Consider the following 13,492-nt stretch of genomic DNA (forward strand, 5'->3'; position numbering starts at 1 on the left):
TCAATGTACCATAAAATGTGAACCAATCACATCCTCTAATGTCACTGTAGAGTTCCCATTGAGCCAAGATACAGCCTACGCTGAAGGAGCAAAAAAAAAAGATCTGGTAAGTTAAAAGGACTGCGAGCAGCCTCAGTATTGACCACGTGACGATAAACTAAAACAAAAATGCAAACTGTGTCGAATGGTTATAAGGATCAAGTGGTGTCCTGCTGTCCGCTAGCACCTGCTGTGACGTTACATCAAAAACTGCGGTCAGATAGAAAATAAAGACAGGAATAAATCCAGGATTCAACAGCCTTTATTCCTTCATAAAACGTGAAACTGAAAAGAGGAGAAAACATTTTCCAAGGAGCGTTCAAATCAAAGGTCATCAAGACAGAAACACAGAAACTCTCCAATGTGTTTACGGCTTAAATGTACGAGGCACCAGTTAATGTAATCACACTGATGATAAACCTGGAGGACATTAGATGAATTAAATATGTCTAAATGTTGGTTCATGGCAGAGGGAAGCTCAGAGTCTGCTGGACCGTGATGATGGGACCCATCCAGGAGTTTCATGTAGGTCCAATTGTTCCAGCTCTGTCCGGTCCAGTTTCGGACCCTCCCATTGGTCGTCCAGGTTTATTTACCACAGGCTGTTTGTTCCGTACAGCTCACGACCAAATACCACAACAATGACATCTGAGTTCAGCACCATAAAGGACAGGAGGTGGTGGGGGTGGGGGTGGGGGTGTCACACTGGAGCCATCCAGCCATTTCAAGTGCAAAAAAAAAAGAAAAGAAAAAAAACCTCAACCCGACGCCTGACTGCTCTCACACATCGATCTGAGCGACAATAACAGGTCTGAGATGAAAATGAACGTGATCCTGAACTCGTCGGAGCTGAATATTTACAGCCTTTTGTTCTGGTTGGGGTTTGTTTGCACCTCGTCTGTGAGCAGCGTTAAACCTACGTCAGACGAGATGTACAGTAATTTAGCACAGCTATACCTCACAGGAGACACTCGTCTACAAAGCGCCCCCATCCCCCTCCACACACACACACACGAACACAGCCACACACTTACATATACACACACATAATGATGAAACTAAAAAAAGGCAGCTCAAGATGTGATGGTATCGAGGGCACAAAGTTCATTTTCACAGAAATACAGAACTTGGCTGTGGGAGGGAGTTACAATTTACAGTGGAGAAAATGGGTGGGGGTTACAGATCAACCACATGACAGTCATATTTAATGAACCACAACTGGCTAAGGGTCCTGATGATGAAGATGATGGAGGAGAAGCGTCAACAGCTTCCTCCTCTGGTCAATACCCTGTTTTTTTTTGTTTGTTTTTTAGATGACAGCAACAGAGCGAAAAGAAAATACATTTTTGAAAAGAAACCACAGCTGTCTTTTTCTTTTTTTTTCTTTTCTTTTTTTACTCACTGGGAGGGGTGGGGTTGGGTGGAGGGGTGTTCACATTGGCTTTTAGTGGATAGTCAAACTGACCCACACCACCTCCCCGTATCTTATGTTATCAGCTGTGAGGAGATGAGTAGTTTAGGGACCAGAATCCCCCGCCCCACCGCGTCATCCTCCGGACCCCACCCGTGTCACTTCCACAGCTGGGTGCTGAGGGTCTGGCCTGAAGCTGGAGCTGTGGTCAGACCAGCCTGGGGGGCGCCGACTGTAGACCCTCCGCTGCTCACAGCCACGCTGGACATGTGCTGGGTCATCTGAGAGGAGGAGGCAGTGAAGGGTGGTGATCGTCAGCACTTTCATTACATCATGTCTGAAGCATCATTATCACCCCTCCCCCTTCTCTCATCTATGACTCCACCTGCCTCTCCTGCACACTCCCACCACTCTTCACCACCATGCACCCCACCCACACAACATCCACCTTCCATTTGGTCTAATCTATTATAAAAGTGCTGTGGTGCAGCCCTGCTCACTTATCTGCTCAGCGGAGAGCTGTAGGTGTGTGTGCGTGTGTGTGTGCGCGCGTGTTCATCCAATCCGGACATGTGTGCATCCAAGCACTCATGCACCAGCTCCCCAGTCTTGTGCGCGCTCACATGTCCACACCTGAACACCCCTGTGCGCCTGCAAACATCTGTGTTTGTGAGGACCCTTCTCACTGTCAGACACGTTTTCTGTGTCATGATGTCCTTATTTTTCATTTTTACCTACTGTTCTTTAAAGTTTGTGGGGGATAAAACTGAAATTACTTTTATGTTTAACGCTCATGTCAGGATGACCATGAAACCTTTGATTAACAACAGCTTTTAAACCCTGTAAGCTTCAAGTTGGATTACAACCAAAGGGTCAAAACATGAATAAATAAACTGAAAGGAGAAAAAAAAAAATCACTATTATACAGAAACTTCATTTATTATTGAAAACTGGTGAAGCAGCTGAATAAAGCTGCTCCTGTGGTCATCAGTGCAGTGGGTTTTAAGAAACCCGATGTCAAGGTTTAGGCAATGACCAACAAGCTGCTTTTATTGTGAAATAAAGATGAACTTCCCGTGTGTTACCTGGTTCATTGCCCCCTGGTCCTGCTGCATGTTGCACACGTTCTGGTCTTGGTTGGCTGCCGGCCCCCCCTGCACAAAACCCCTGTTGGGCAGCGCCATCATGGCTCCTCCCCCCATCATGGTGGTCGGTGGGATGAAGTTCTGTGGAGTGAGCGACGCCTGAGGCTGGCCAACGCATGCACCTGCTGGACCAAACACAGCAGAGGGTGGGGGGTGGATGTTACTACAGGGGTCAGTAAAGCCCTCCTCACTAACAGCCTCTCAGGTTGGTTTCTAACTACTGAAGGATCTCAGAGACGAGCGCTCACATTTTGACGACATTACATCCAGTTGGAGCTGAGGCTGACTGCAACTCTGACCGGAAATCTCCTGAATCCAGACCTGAAACCGGCCCCAGCTCAGATGGTCCTTCAGTTAAATCTCTCATCTTCTGTATGATTTATTCTGCTAACAAACAAGCAAACTAGCCAGGAAATCTTGATCCTGGATGTATCAAGACTCCTTGATACCTCAAATATTTGCATCAAATATTTGTTTAGTCAGTCCGAGGCAAAACTTTTTTTCCCGATAATAATGAGCTGTTGAGCAGGAAACAGAGCTGCTCATGTTTTCTGTGCCTGTGTAGGCAACCGTTCATGCTCATAGCTCGAATGAGCCGAAGCGTTCCACTCATTGGTCTACAGATTTCACTTCAGCCACAGTTGCTAATGGTGTCCTGATTTGTTAACGCTGTTCGAAAGACAAGAAGAAGAAACTAAGTTTGAGTGATTTATCACAGGTTTTGGTTCCTTGCTGTCCTTGAGGGATAAATTATTCAAATGATGACAGCAGCAAGTCTCCTCACACATTTGTGTTGTTTTTCTTCTTTCCCTCCTGGTTTGACTCGCGTTTTGTTTTGTTTTTTTTGTCCGTTGCGTCTTTGGAGCCATCATTTAAGATGGAAGAGGTGGGCGCTCAGTCAGTGCGGTGACAAGAATCTGAGCTGTGTGCGCTTGTCCGCTGAGGGGGCTTGTGAACAGGTAACAATGACAAAATGTACGTCGAGGGCCGAGCGGACGCAAAACGCATGAATGAGCATGTGACCGCCGTCAAGCTCTCCTTTATTCATCACAAGCACACAGTGAGACACTCCTAAAGCTAAGACAACAACCAGGAAAAAAAGGTTTTAGGAGCGTCTCGTGGCTCCTGAGTTTTACTGGCAGCACCTGGAAAAGCAGCAGTCAGATGGACAGGTGGACTGATAACATGTCATCATGCAGACATAAATCTGGACCATGAAGAGTTCAATTCGCTCAGCCCGATGTGTTTATGACCCGACTCTGGATGGAAAGAACTGAAGAAAAGACGCTGTTATTCCTAATCCTTTATGCATCAGTGGATGATCAATAACGTGTTTCTTTATTCAGTGAACATGCTGACAACTATTCCCCACGAATGCTTTCCCACTGTTTCCAAAAAAGCCCAGGTCGCTGTGCACGTATGAGCATCAGCCCACGTGCGCACGCCTCGGCCATGGCATGTAATACCAGTGAGGTGCGAGTGAAGCTGCAGACGCTTTTACTGCTGCAGAGGGACTGGGCTAAGTGCAGCGGGGGAGCAGACGTGGCAGCTTTTCAGCTCGCTGACCTTTCATCTGCCATCACTCTCCTCATCAACGCGCCTCCCCTCCTGTCATATGTGGTTCTGACAGTGAGCACGTCTGTTTATCTACAAACACCTACATGTCTTCCGCTCTGTGCACACAAACTGTAAGTCTCTCACAGCTGACGTTCGTCGCGCACCATGCGTGTCGGTCCTTCGAGCTTGCAGGCTGGGAATTTTTTTTAAAAAGCAGCGCGAATATTTATAGAAAAGGAAAGAAAACTAAAAAAAAAAACAATCAGCACAGACCAAATCTGACTTCATCTGTCTGTATATTCTTCTTCTTCTTCTGTTTGCTCTATTCAAGGATTGTGTTCACAATAAGTACATGTAGACAGATCTGAGGTACATGTGACTAGATGACTGAGAGGTTGTTACTGAAAAGATACAACTTTTATGTTAAAATATAGGAAGCTGATTTTAGATCAAATGATGAATTAAATGAAGCTCTAAAACATAGATCTAAAAGTTTAAATACCCATGGCAAACTATCAGGACCTTGACGGTATTCAGTGAAGACCCACAATAAACCAGTGAATAATAATTAAAAGAGGCAAAAAAGTTAAGCAATTTTGTTTTAGTCCCTTCTTAAAATAAATTCAAACAATCCATGGCTTGTCAGTCTATAACGACTATGACCCAAGCTTGTTTTCAGTCTGAACGCTGCGCTGTGGCCTGGTTTTGTGTCAGGAAAACAAGGTTAACCACTCAAAAGTTTTTGTGTACAAAAGCTTGGCAGATTTTCTTGTGAACAGGGTTTTCAGTGTCCATGTCAGAAGGCTCTGGCATTAAAACAAAAGAGAGCATAGTCTGAATAGACGGTATGAAACAACCAATTGATCAGATTCGGAGACGGGGTCAGTGGGTGTTTTCTTTGGACATGCCTTGATTTTCTACACTATGGCTTATTTAAACAGGAGTCTGAGTTAAAGTTACTCCATTGGCTACAGCTTTGCTAAAGATGGAAATGGGTGGATATGAAACAGAGGCAGAATTAAAACTGGTGGCTTTTTTCAGGACGACGGCTCAATAAAATGGTGGACTTTGTTTAAGAAGCTAGGAAAGGCTATGAGAATGTTAGCGGTTTACCAGAAACTGCAGAAAAACACTAAAATTATTAAAAGTTATCTAGGAACTGTGACCACCATGAAAACCTTTGGAGAATCAGATCTGGAAGGACAAAATGTAAGGAGCTTGTTCTCAAGTGAACATCAATGATAAGTTACTTTATTTTTGGCCCATTTCACTGCAGTGGGTTTTATATTATAGGTGCTGGTGACTAAGTACTGCAATCTTCCTATATTGGTCTACTTACTTGGTCTACTTTGCTCTAAAAACTGACGAAAGTAGGATTTGTTTAAATAAGCAAATTTTAGCAGGTCTATGTGAGTGTAATTGTGTTGCGAGCTGTCTGTCCAGAAACAGACAGAAGGCAGAAGTTCAGCAGATGAAATACATTCAGCCACAGCTGATAAAACAAGTGTTTGAAGCAGCTGTAAGGACTGGCTCAGTCTCAGCTTCGGGCTGTGAATCCACAGAGTTCCAGAGAGAAAAAGCGAAGCTGAATAACAAAAAGTTATTAAATATGAACAGAGTCAAACCTTGTCCTGCTGCAGGCTGCTGCTGGCTCTGTGGCTGGCTGCCGTACAGAGACAGGATGGAGTCTTTAGATAAAAGCTTCTTCTTCTTCTCCACCTTACTGCTGCTTGACGAGGAGGAGGAGGGAGTGTCCACCTGTGGAGGTGCTGCACTGGAACCCGACTGTCAGAAAGAGAGAAGCGGGGAGAGGGGGAGGGAGGTACACCATGAAACTCGTACACTACCATCCAACTGTCAACTTCATCTGAAGCCGTCAGATTTCCTGTCATGTGTGAAGGAACAGAAACTATTTTTAACTTTTTAACTACAGTCATGGGGGAAAAAACGGTCCCCCCTGTTTCATAACCGAGGTTTTACATACAGTATCAGGACGTAATAAAAAGGATCTGGTCTTAAGGTTGTACAATTATAATTATATAAAACACACAACAGATTCCACTGTGCCATTATTTATTAAACAAAAACAAAGCCAGAATAGAAAAGCTGTGTGTGAAAAGCTTGATCCACCTCACATCCCAACAGCTCGTAGAACCACATTCAGTGAGAATTGGAAGCAGTCGTGAGTTGTTTTCTGTCTGAATTTATCAGTCTCTCACATGGTTGTGGAGGGATTTTGGCCCACTCTTCTTTCCAGTGTTGCTTCAGTTCATTTAGGTTTGTAGACATTTCTTTCTGCACAGCTCTTTTACAATTAGTATTACAATCAGATTGAAGTCTGGACTCTGACTGGACCTTTGCAGCACCTTAATTCTCTTCTTTTTCAGCTGTTCTGTTGTAGATCAGCTGCTGTGTTTGGGATCATTGTTCTGTTGCATCTTGACACAGTGTGGTCCAATCTTCAGCTGTCGGACAGATGGCCTCACATTTGACTCCAGTGCTGATATTCTGTATTTGGTTTTCCCCAAACATGCTCCTGTGCATTATGGGTAAACAGCTCTATGATCTTACCTGACTAAAGGGGATTGTTCCAAAAGTCTTGTGGTTTATTCAGATGAAACTTTGTAAACATAAGTTATTCAGCTATAATCTTTTTCAGAGGGAAGAGGCTTTCTCCTGTGACTCTTTTAAATAATCCATACTTGCTCAGTCTTTTTCTGATTGCTGTGTCATGACCTTTAACCTTTAAACTGCTAACTGAGGTCTGTAGAGTCTGAGATGGAGCTCTTGGGTTTTTAGTCATTTCTCTGAGCATTGCACTGTCTGACCTTGGGGTGAATTTGCTGTGACGTCCACTCCTGGGAAGATTGGCAGACAGCTGTCCCTCAGCAGGGGTCGCCAAAGCGAGCAAACTCGTATTAGAGATCTGGCAATTGTTTTTTTTTTAACGCCGGAGGCCCTTCCTGACATAACCTGGGCTTAAACCTGCAGCCTCTGGATTACGAGAGGCTCAGCTAACCAAGTAAAACTATACGAACTGGATATTGCACAGTGTTGACATTTACTGCGTGTATCAGGCTAAGAAAAGGAGAGTGCAGACGAGGAGAGAAAAATAAGGGAGAGAACACCGAAATCAAATAAAGCAGAATGTAGAACAAAGGTGGAGAAGCACTGTGACAGTAAGTGTGACAGATGACATTAGATAAGCTGTTGCCAGGAAAAAAACAAACTGAAGCAGGTCGGCTCGCTCCCAAACACGTTTTCACACCAAAAATAATAACAATCTTTTTCAGAAACACACACTTTATGACTGATGGTCAGAGCTGACCTCATTCAGGTGAGCGTGATCGGACAAAACCCCAGGAGAGGGTGAGGCGGGGGTGGATGGGGGGGCAACAGATGAATAACAGCAGCACCTCAATAAAGAAACCCACAGAAATCAGTGACACAAACACAACACAACCTCAACAACACATCTGTGACTGTGTTATCGATCCCCCCCCCGCCCCCCCCCGCTGGAGAGAAGCAATAAAAAGGGGGAAGGCAGACAGATTGAAGAGGTAGGAGTGGAAAGACCTGATGGGTAAATGAGAGGTGGAGAGATGGAGAGAAAAAAAGAGGCAGAGGAGAGAGAGAGAAAACTAAAGGAAGAACAAAAACAACTCAAATCCATATGATAGACAGATGGATGGGGCATGTTGTGGGTTTGATTGTGGCTCGGTGGTTATATTGTGCAATAGTCTGAATGTGGGATGTACAGATGTCAAGGGGGAACCTATGAGTATGTGAGGACCCCAAAACACAGGATGAAGGTTCTGCTCTCCAAGACATACCACACCAAGGGAGGATTGTCAAATCACACACAAAAGAACAATAGAATTATATACAAATGTAGATAAATTTGTTGGTACTCTTCCACAATAATAAAAAAAATTCAACAAACATGACAAAAAGCTCCAGTTTTGTCTCATGACTCCAAGAAACTTTGGGTCTATTCAACATATATTCTGGTAAATTGTAGTCTGGATTTTTATGTTTTTCTGCTAATAGTGGAGCCCTGCTGTGTCTTCTCCCATGAAGCCCATTATGATTCAAAATGTGTCGGATGGTGCAATCAGAAACTTGAACGGTTTTGGACAGTTTCTTCAGCTGTTTTCATACCAGCTGCACTATCTGTTTGATCAGCCTGGGGAGGTTGGGTACATCCCATGAACCTTAAACTTTTTAATACTATTGGCAGCTATGGTCAGAGGAACATGAAGCTGCAAGGAGACGATCTTGAGCTCCTCAGACAGCTCTCACCTTTGTTTTCTCTGCTCCATGTTCAGTGTGGTGCACGCATCAATACCCAACTACCCAGTGGCCTTAAATTGGCTGAATGGCTGATCATAAGCTTGAAGTTATTTGTGATACTAATTAAGGTCCAACACTTAGTTTGAAACATGACTAAAATGCAAAAATTAATAGTTTCCTTATAGGGACTAACAGATCTGCAGATACTATTTTAGCTTATTAATGTAAAATAAACAAATCATGCCTTTAATACACGATAAAGCACACATATCTATATTAGACAACTATAACAAATTTATCTGTCTGTATATTTTTTTCTGTACTGAAAAGTACTAAAACATAAATTCTGTGCACCTGTATACACCAACATACTGCATCATATTTGTGTGGGTTATTGACTCTGCTGCTATGAAGGTTTAAATGTGAGTGTCAAAGTACACTTTGGATCACCAATTACATCCACTGCTTCTTTAAAATCCGCTGCTTCACATTAAAAAACCTCCAGCGGCCTTTCATTCATCCCCCATCTGTGATTTCAGATGCTTCAGAAACATTCAGCTCCTTTTCAGCTGAAACAATGACAGATCAGTCGGAAGATTCCTGCCAAAGCCGAGTGGGTGGCACACATCCTCCCAACCACTCATCTACAGGAGGCCAAACTCCAGCGCAACACATCACTCCAACATGTACACTTGTCTTAATCTCAAATACACTGACACCATGCACATCCACACACCTGCACATCCGCACACACGCCCCCCTTCACATAGTGTGTGATGACCTGCAAGGCTCCTAGAAGCACATTGTGAAAGAAAACCCCTCTCAACAAGCCTCCATTCTTCTGTCTCGGTGCAGCCAGGACTCTGAATTACTGCTGCAACAACCTTTTCCTCACTGTCGCTATGAATAGAGCTCCACAGCCAAACATACGCGCACACACACACACACAGAGAGCTATCTTCCCCTTTGTTTTTCCATCACTGCTTGAAAATGCTCTCACACTCCCCTCTGATAGACCATCTGTGGCTTAAAAAAAACACTCCACTGCTCTGTGTGTGAGTGTGAGCTGAAGTGTTTGTGATAATTTACTAAAAAATAAAGCAAAGCTAGTTTTGGACAATCTGAATGTGAGTGACTCAGGGAGGAACAGCGGGAAACTGGGACATTCAGAAAACAAGAAAAATAAAATTCTAAAGGAAAAACATTATTAGTCACTAGTTCATGCTTCTCCTTCATCGTCTTCCTTGTCAATTTCTCCAGTAAACTTAAAAATATGTAATTTCTCTGAACTCTTCCTGGTTACCACCTCTTCAGCAAACAACTACATATCCTTTGGATTTCCAAACCAAAGTCTCCACACTTCAGCCAGAGTGTGTATAACTATTAGAGCTGTGGAAAAAAAACAAACCAACTATTTCTAATACTCTAAACACTCGTCATTACCTAATACTGTGTCAGCCACCTCCTCCACATGAATGACATCAAACTGTATGCCAAAAGAGAGCAAGACATCGACTCACTGATCCACCTCACCAGGATATACAACAAGAACAATGGAAGGTCATTTGGACTGGATAAATGTGGCCAAATGGTGTCCAAGAGAGGCAAGGTGATCGCAAGGGAAGGGGTTGGAATACTTGAAGGCAATATTGCAGATGTCCAGATACAAATACCCTGGAATCGCACAAGCAAATGACAACCATGATGAGGAAGTCAGCCACAACCAGGGACCTACGGGGAGTAAGGCAGGTCCCGAAGAGTCAGCTGAATGGTAAGAACAAAGTCCAAGCCGTCCAACACATATGCACCGCCAATCTTAAGAGACCCCGATAGTATATTAGCCTGGTCAAAGGAGGAGATAGAAGCGACTGACATCAAGATATGAATGCTCCTCACAATAGAGGGGAGGCAGAGGATTAGTGAGCATCAGAGCCACTATACAGGATGAGTACAACAGGAAGAAATTCCCCAATGATGAACTGCTCAGTGAATATCTCAGACAGCAGAAACCCAATGTGGAAGAGGAGGAGGAACAGAAACTATCATGAAAAGATAAGGCCCTGCACAGCATGTACCACCAGCAGATTGAGGAAAGGGCTGATATCAACTAACCCTATATAGGGCTGGACAGAAGGACAGCATAGAGGCACTAATCATGGCAGCACACGAGCAATAGAGGTCGGGGTCTCTGCTGCCATTATAAAACAAGCTCAAAGTTCTGTGAGCAGCAAACATTCAGAGCCCAATCCACTCAGCTTCAGTAACTGATTAAGTTAACAGAGAGTTTTAATAAATCTCAGGAGGTTTCCAGGACACTCAGACCTGAGCTGGAGACTGTTAAACACCAGATTTCATCAGAAAATCGGCGCATTAATCGGTTTGTCCGAAAACACTTAGTTTAAAGTAGGAGCGTCCTGATCTGTGTTTCTGGGTTTGAACGAAAAAAAGTGTTTCACTGCCTGTGACCTTCACCAAGAACACAGAAACACTCATGAGAAGAAAAGACTAATGAATGTATGGAAATAAGCAGACAGAGCTGCAGTCGATGGAGTCACGGAGAGGGTGAGAGTGGAGGGGAGATTAGAGGGAGAGTGGGAGGCTGGGAGAGGCTGGGGTGTTGGGGTCTGCAGCTACTGCAGCCTGTAATTGTTCTTCATGCCTGGGTCTACTAAGAGCCACCGCCTGGAGGAACAGAGGGCTGTGAGTGAGACAGGGTTAGGGAGGGAAACAGAACCTGACACTGAGAACAGACGAGGATGTAAAGATTGAATTTCAAACCTATGAGTCCATAGGTGATGTTTGTGTGCCAGGGTTTGTTTCTTGCTGCTGTAATAAATGCTTTCACTTTACAGCTTGTAACATAGAACTGAATCTTACCTGTGTGTGTGTGTGTGTGTGTTCAGACTCGGTGTATGTGCGCGAGTCCTCATTAACAGCTGAAGGTCAAAGGACACACTTAAAAGGTGTTTTAAAACGCAACACTGCTCCTCGAAAATGTTTAATTCAACGAGCTGAGCTCCTCCTCATGGGACCAACTGTTACCGGAGTGAAAGAGGAGGGAAGGAACAATAAATTATATCCGGTGTAAGACACCTACAGGCATGGTTAAAAAAAAAAAAAGGAAGCATGTGTTCCTTCAGAGCTCCAACTCAGACTCTACAGGCCTCAGTTAGCAGGTTCAAAGGGAAAATTTGTGACAGGACACTTAAAGAAACACTGAACAAGTATGGCTTGTTTAGGAGGGCTGCAGGAAAAAAAAAAACACTCTTCTCTCTAAAAGAGAGTGGCAGCACGGCTGAGGTTTCTAAAGTTTCATCTGAATGAACCACACGACTTTTGGAACAATGTCCTTTAACCATCTGACCCTAATGTAGAGAAACCCAGAATATCAAAATTAATACCTCATAGCAACGATCAAGTATGGTGGTGGAGTGTTGATGATTTGAGCTTGTTTTGCAGCCAAAGGACCTGGGCACCTTGCAGTTATTGAGTCCATCATGAACTCCTCTGCAGACCAAAGGATTCTACAGTAAAATGTGAGACCATCTGTCCGACAGCTGAAGATTGGCCCAAACTGGGTCATGATGAAACAGAGCAATGATCCCCAACACAGCAGCTAATCTACAACAGAACGGCTGAAAAAGAAAAAGAATCAAAGTGCTGCAAAGGTCCAGACAAAGTCCCTTGACCCTTAACCCTTGATCTGATTGAAATGCTGTGGTGGGACTTCAAGAGAGCCGTGCAGACAACCATGTCAGTAAACATCAATGAACTGAAGCAACATTGTAAAGAAGAGTGGGCCAGTAGTCCTACGCAACCAAGTGATATACTAATAAAGTCAAAAATAAAATTATTACTGAGAGTTAATATTTATTCATTTATTGAAAAGACGGTCGATGTCCATTAATAAAACATGAGTACAATACAAGCACATCATATTATTGTACCAAATTTAGACTAATTTTCATCTGTTTTGCTGCTAAAGGAGGTTCTAGAAGCTGCTGGATCACACAGTACTTCTACATTTTGATCAGGTTTTGTGAAAAATCTGCAATGACACAATATAATAAGTTCAACTGATGTATTTTCTTACTGTTTTAATTATTCTCTTATGTAAACCTAAGAACTGAGGACTGACTGTAAAAAGTCAATTCTACAATTCTTTTATAAATTCTGTTTTCGTTCTTTCCTTTTCATATTTTGGCTTACATATGTCTAGACAACTGCAGCTCATAAATATGTTGTTTCAGGTTTTCTGAACCAGCATTGATGTCACAGTTCATTTCTAAATTCTCCATTAATCTGTGGTATTTGGAAACTATATTATACCAGGGTAAATTACAAACTTTACTTGTTTTCAATTTTGATTGTTTTGGTTGTTAGTCTTGCACATAGATGTAGTGCTCAGATGTGTGGGAGGGGGATTTTAATAGCAATATAGGTAAAAAGTTAGACTGTGATATCAGGAAAGAGTCTCGCTGTTAAAACTGTCTGTCTGACTTATTAGAGACATAAACACCTAATAAATATCTGTCAAAAATTCAATATTAGTTCAGCTAAAACAACATTAAAACAAGTTAAAATCTTTGGCTAACAGGTTAATACTTCTATCACCAGCCTTTAAAGCCCACATGAACCAAACAGAAAATCAATTAATTACCTGATTAACTTGAGTAATTTATGGTAATTTGCCTCCAGATGGTAAATAACACAGTGTGCCTCCCAAAATCCTGATCAGCAACCAAGAAGAATATTTTTAAAATATTTCTCATTATGTTCGATATTATTTCTTATAAAAAGTTGTTTCCTTAAGAAGTTAATTTTTAACATACATCCCACCGTTTTAATCCCTCCTTTATCTTTAGCAAGGCTCTTACTAAAAAAACAAACTTTAGCTCCACATCTGTCAACTGGACTAAGTTGTAGCCACTGTTGTGTTTGTTGAGGTTGATTAACAGTGGTGGCCATCTTGAACTGAGGTGACACCAAAGGTTAATCTGATGAAGATGTACATCCAATGATCTCTTTATACTTTCATTAAAACACA

At 42.8% G+C, this 13,492-nt stretch overlaps 1 protein-coding gene across 3 annotated transcripts in view; it reads right to left on the reverse strand.

Moving 5' to 3' along the window:
• Positions 1-285: 285 nt before the first annotated feature.
• smap1 (small ArfGAP 1) overlaps positions 286-13,492 on the reverse strand; it is a 65,782-nt gene continuing 52,575 nt past the window's right edge. The window contains exons 9-11 of one of the 3 annotated variants that reach the window (XM_037973746.1): positions 5,778-5,937; positions 2,536-2,720; positions 286-1,731 (exon numbers count right to left, since the gene is read on the reverse strand). In XM_037973746.1, the coding sequence (XP_037829674.1) occupies positions 1,609-1,731; positions 2,536-2,720; positions 5,778-5,937 (468 nt within the window). In that variant the 3' untranslated portion in view covers positions 286-1,608. The remainder of the gene's footprint in view (positions 1,732-2,535; positions 2,721-5,777; positions 5,938-13,492) is intronic. The other 2 variants (XM_037973747.1, XM_017421634.3) reach the window with 2 other exon arrangements.

Source organism: Kryptolebias marmoratus, linkage group LG22 (genome assembly GCF_001649575.2).
Source record: "Kryptolebias marmoratus isolate JLee-2015 linkage group LG22, ASM164957v2, whole genome shotgun sequence".
Lineage (NCBI taxonomy): Eukaryota > Metazoa > Chordata > Actinopteri > Cyprinodontiformes > Rivulidae > Kryptolebias > Kryptolebias marmoratus.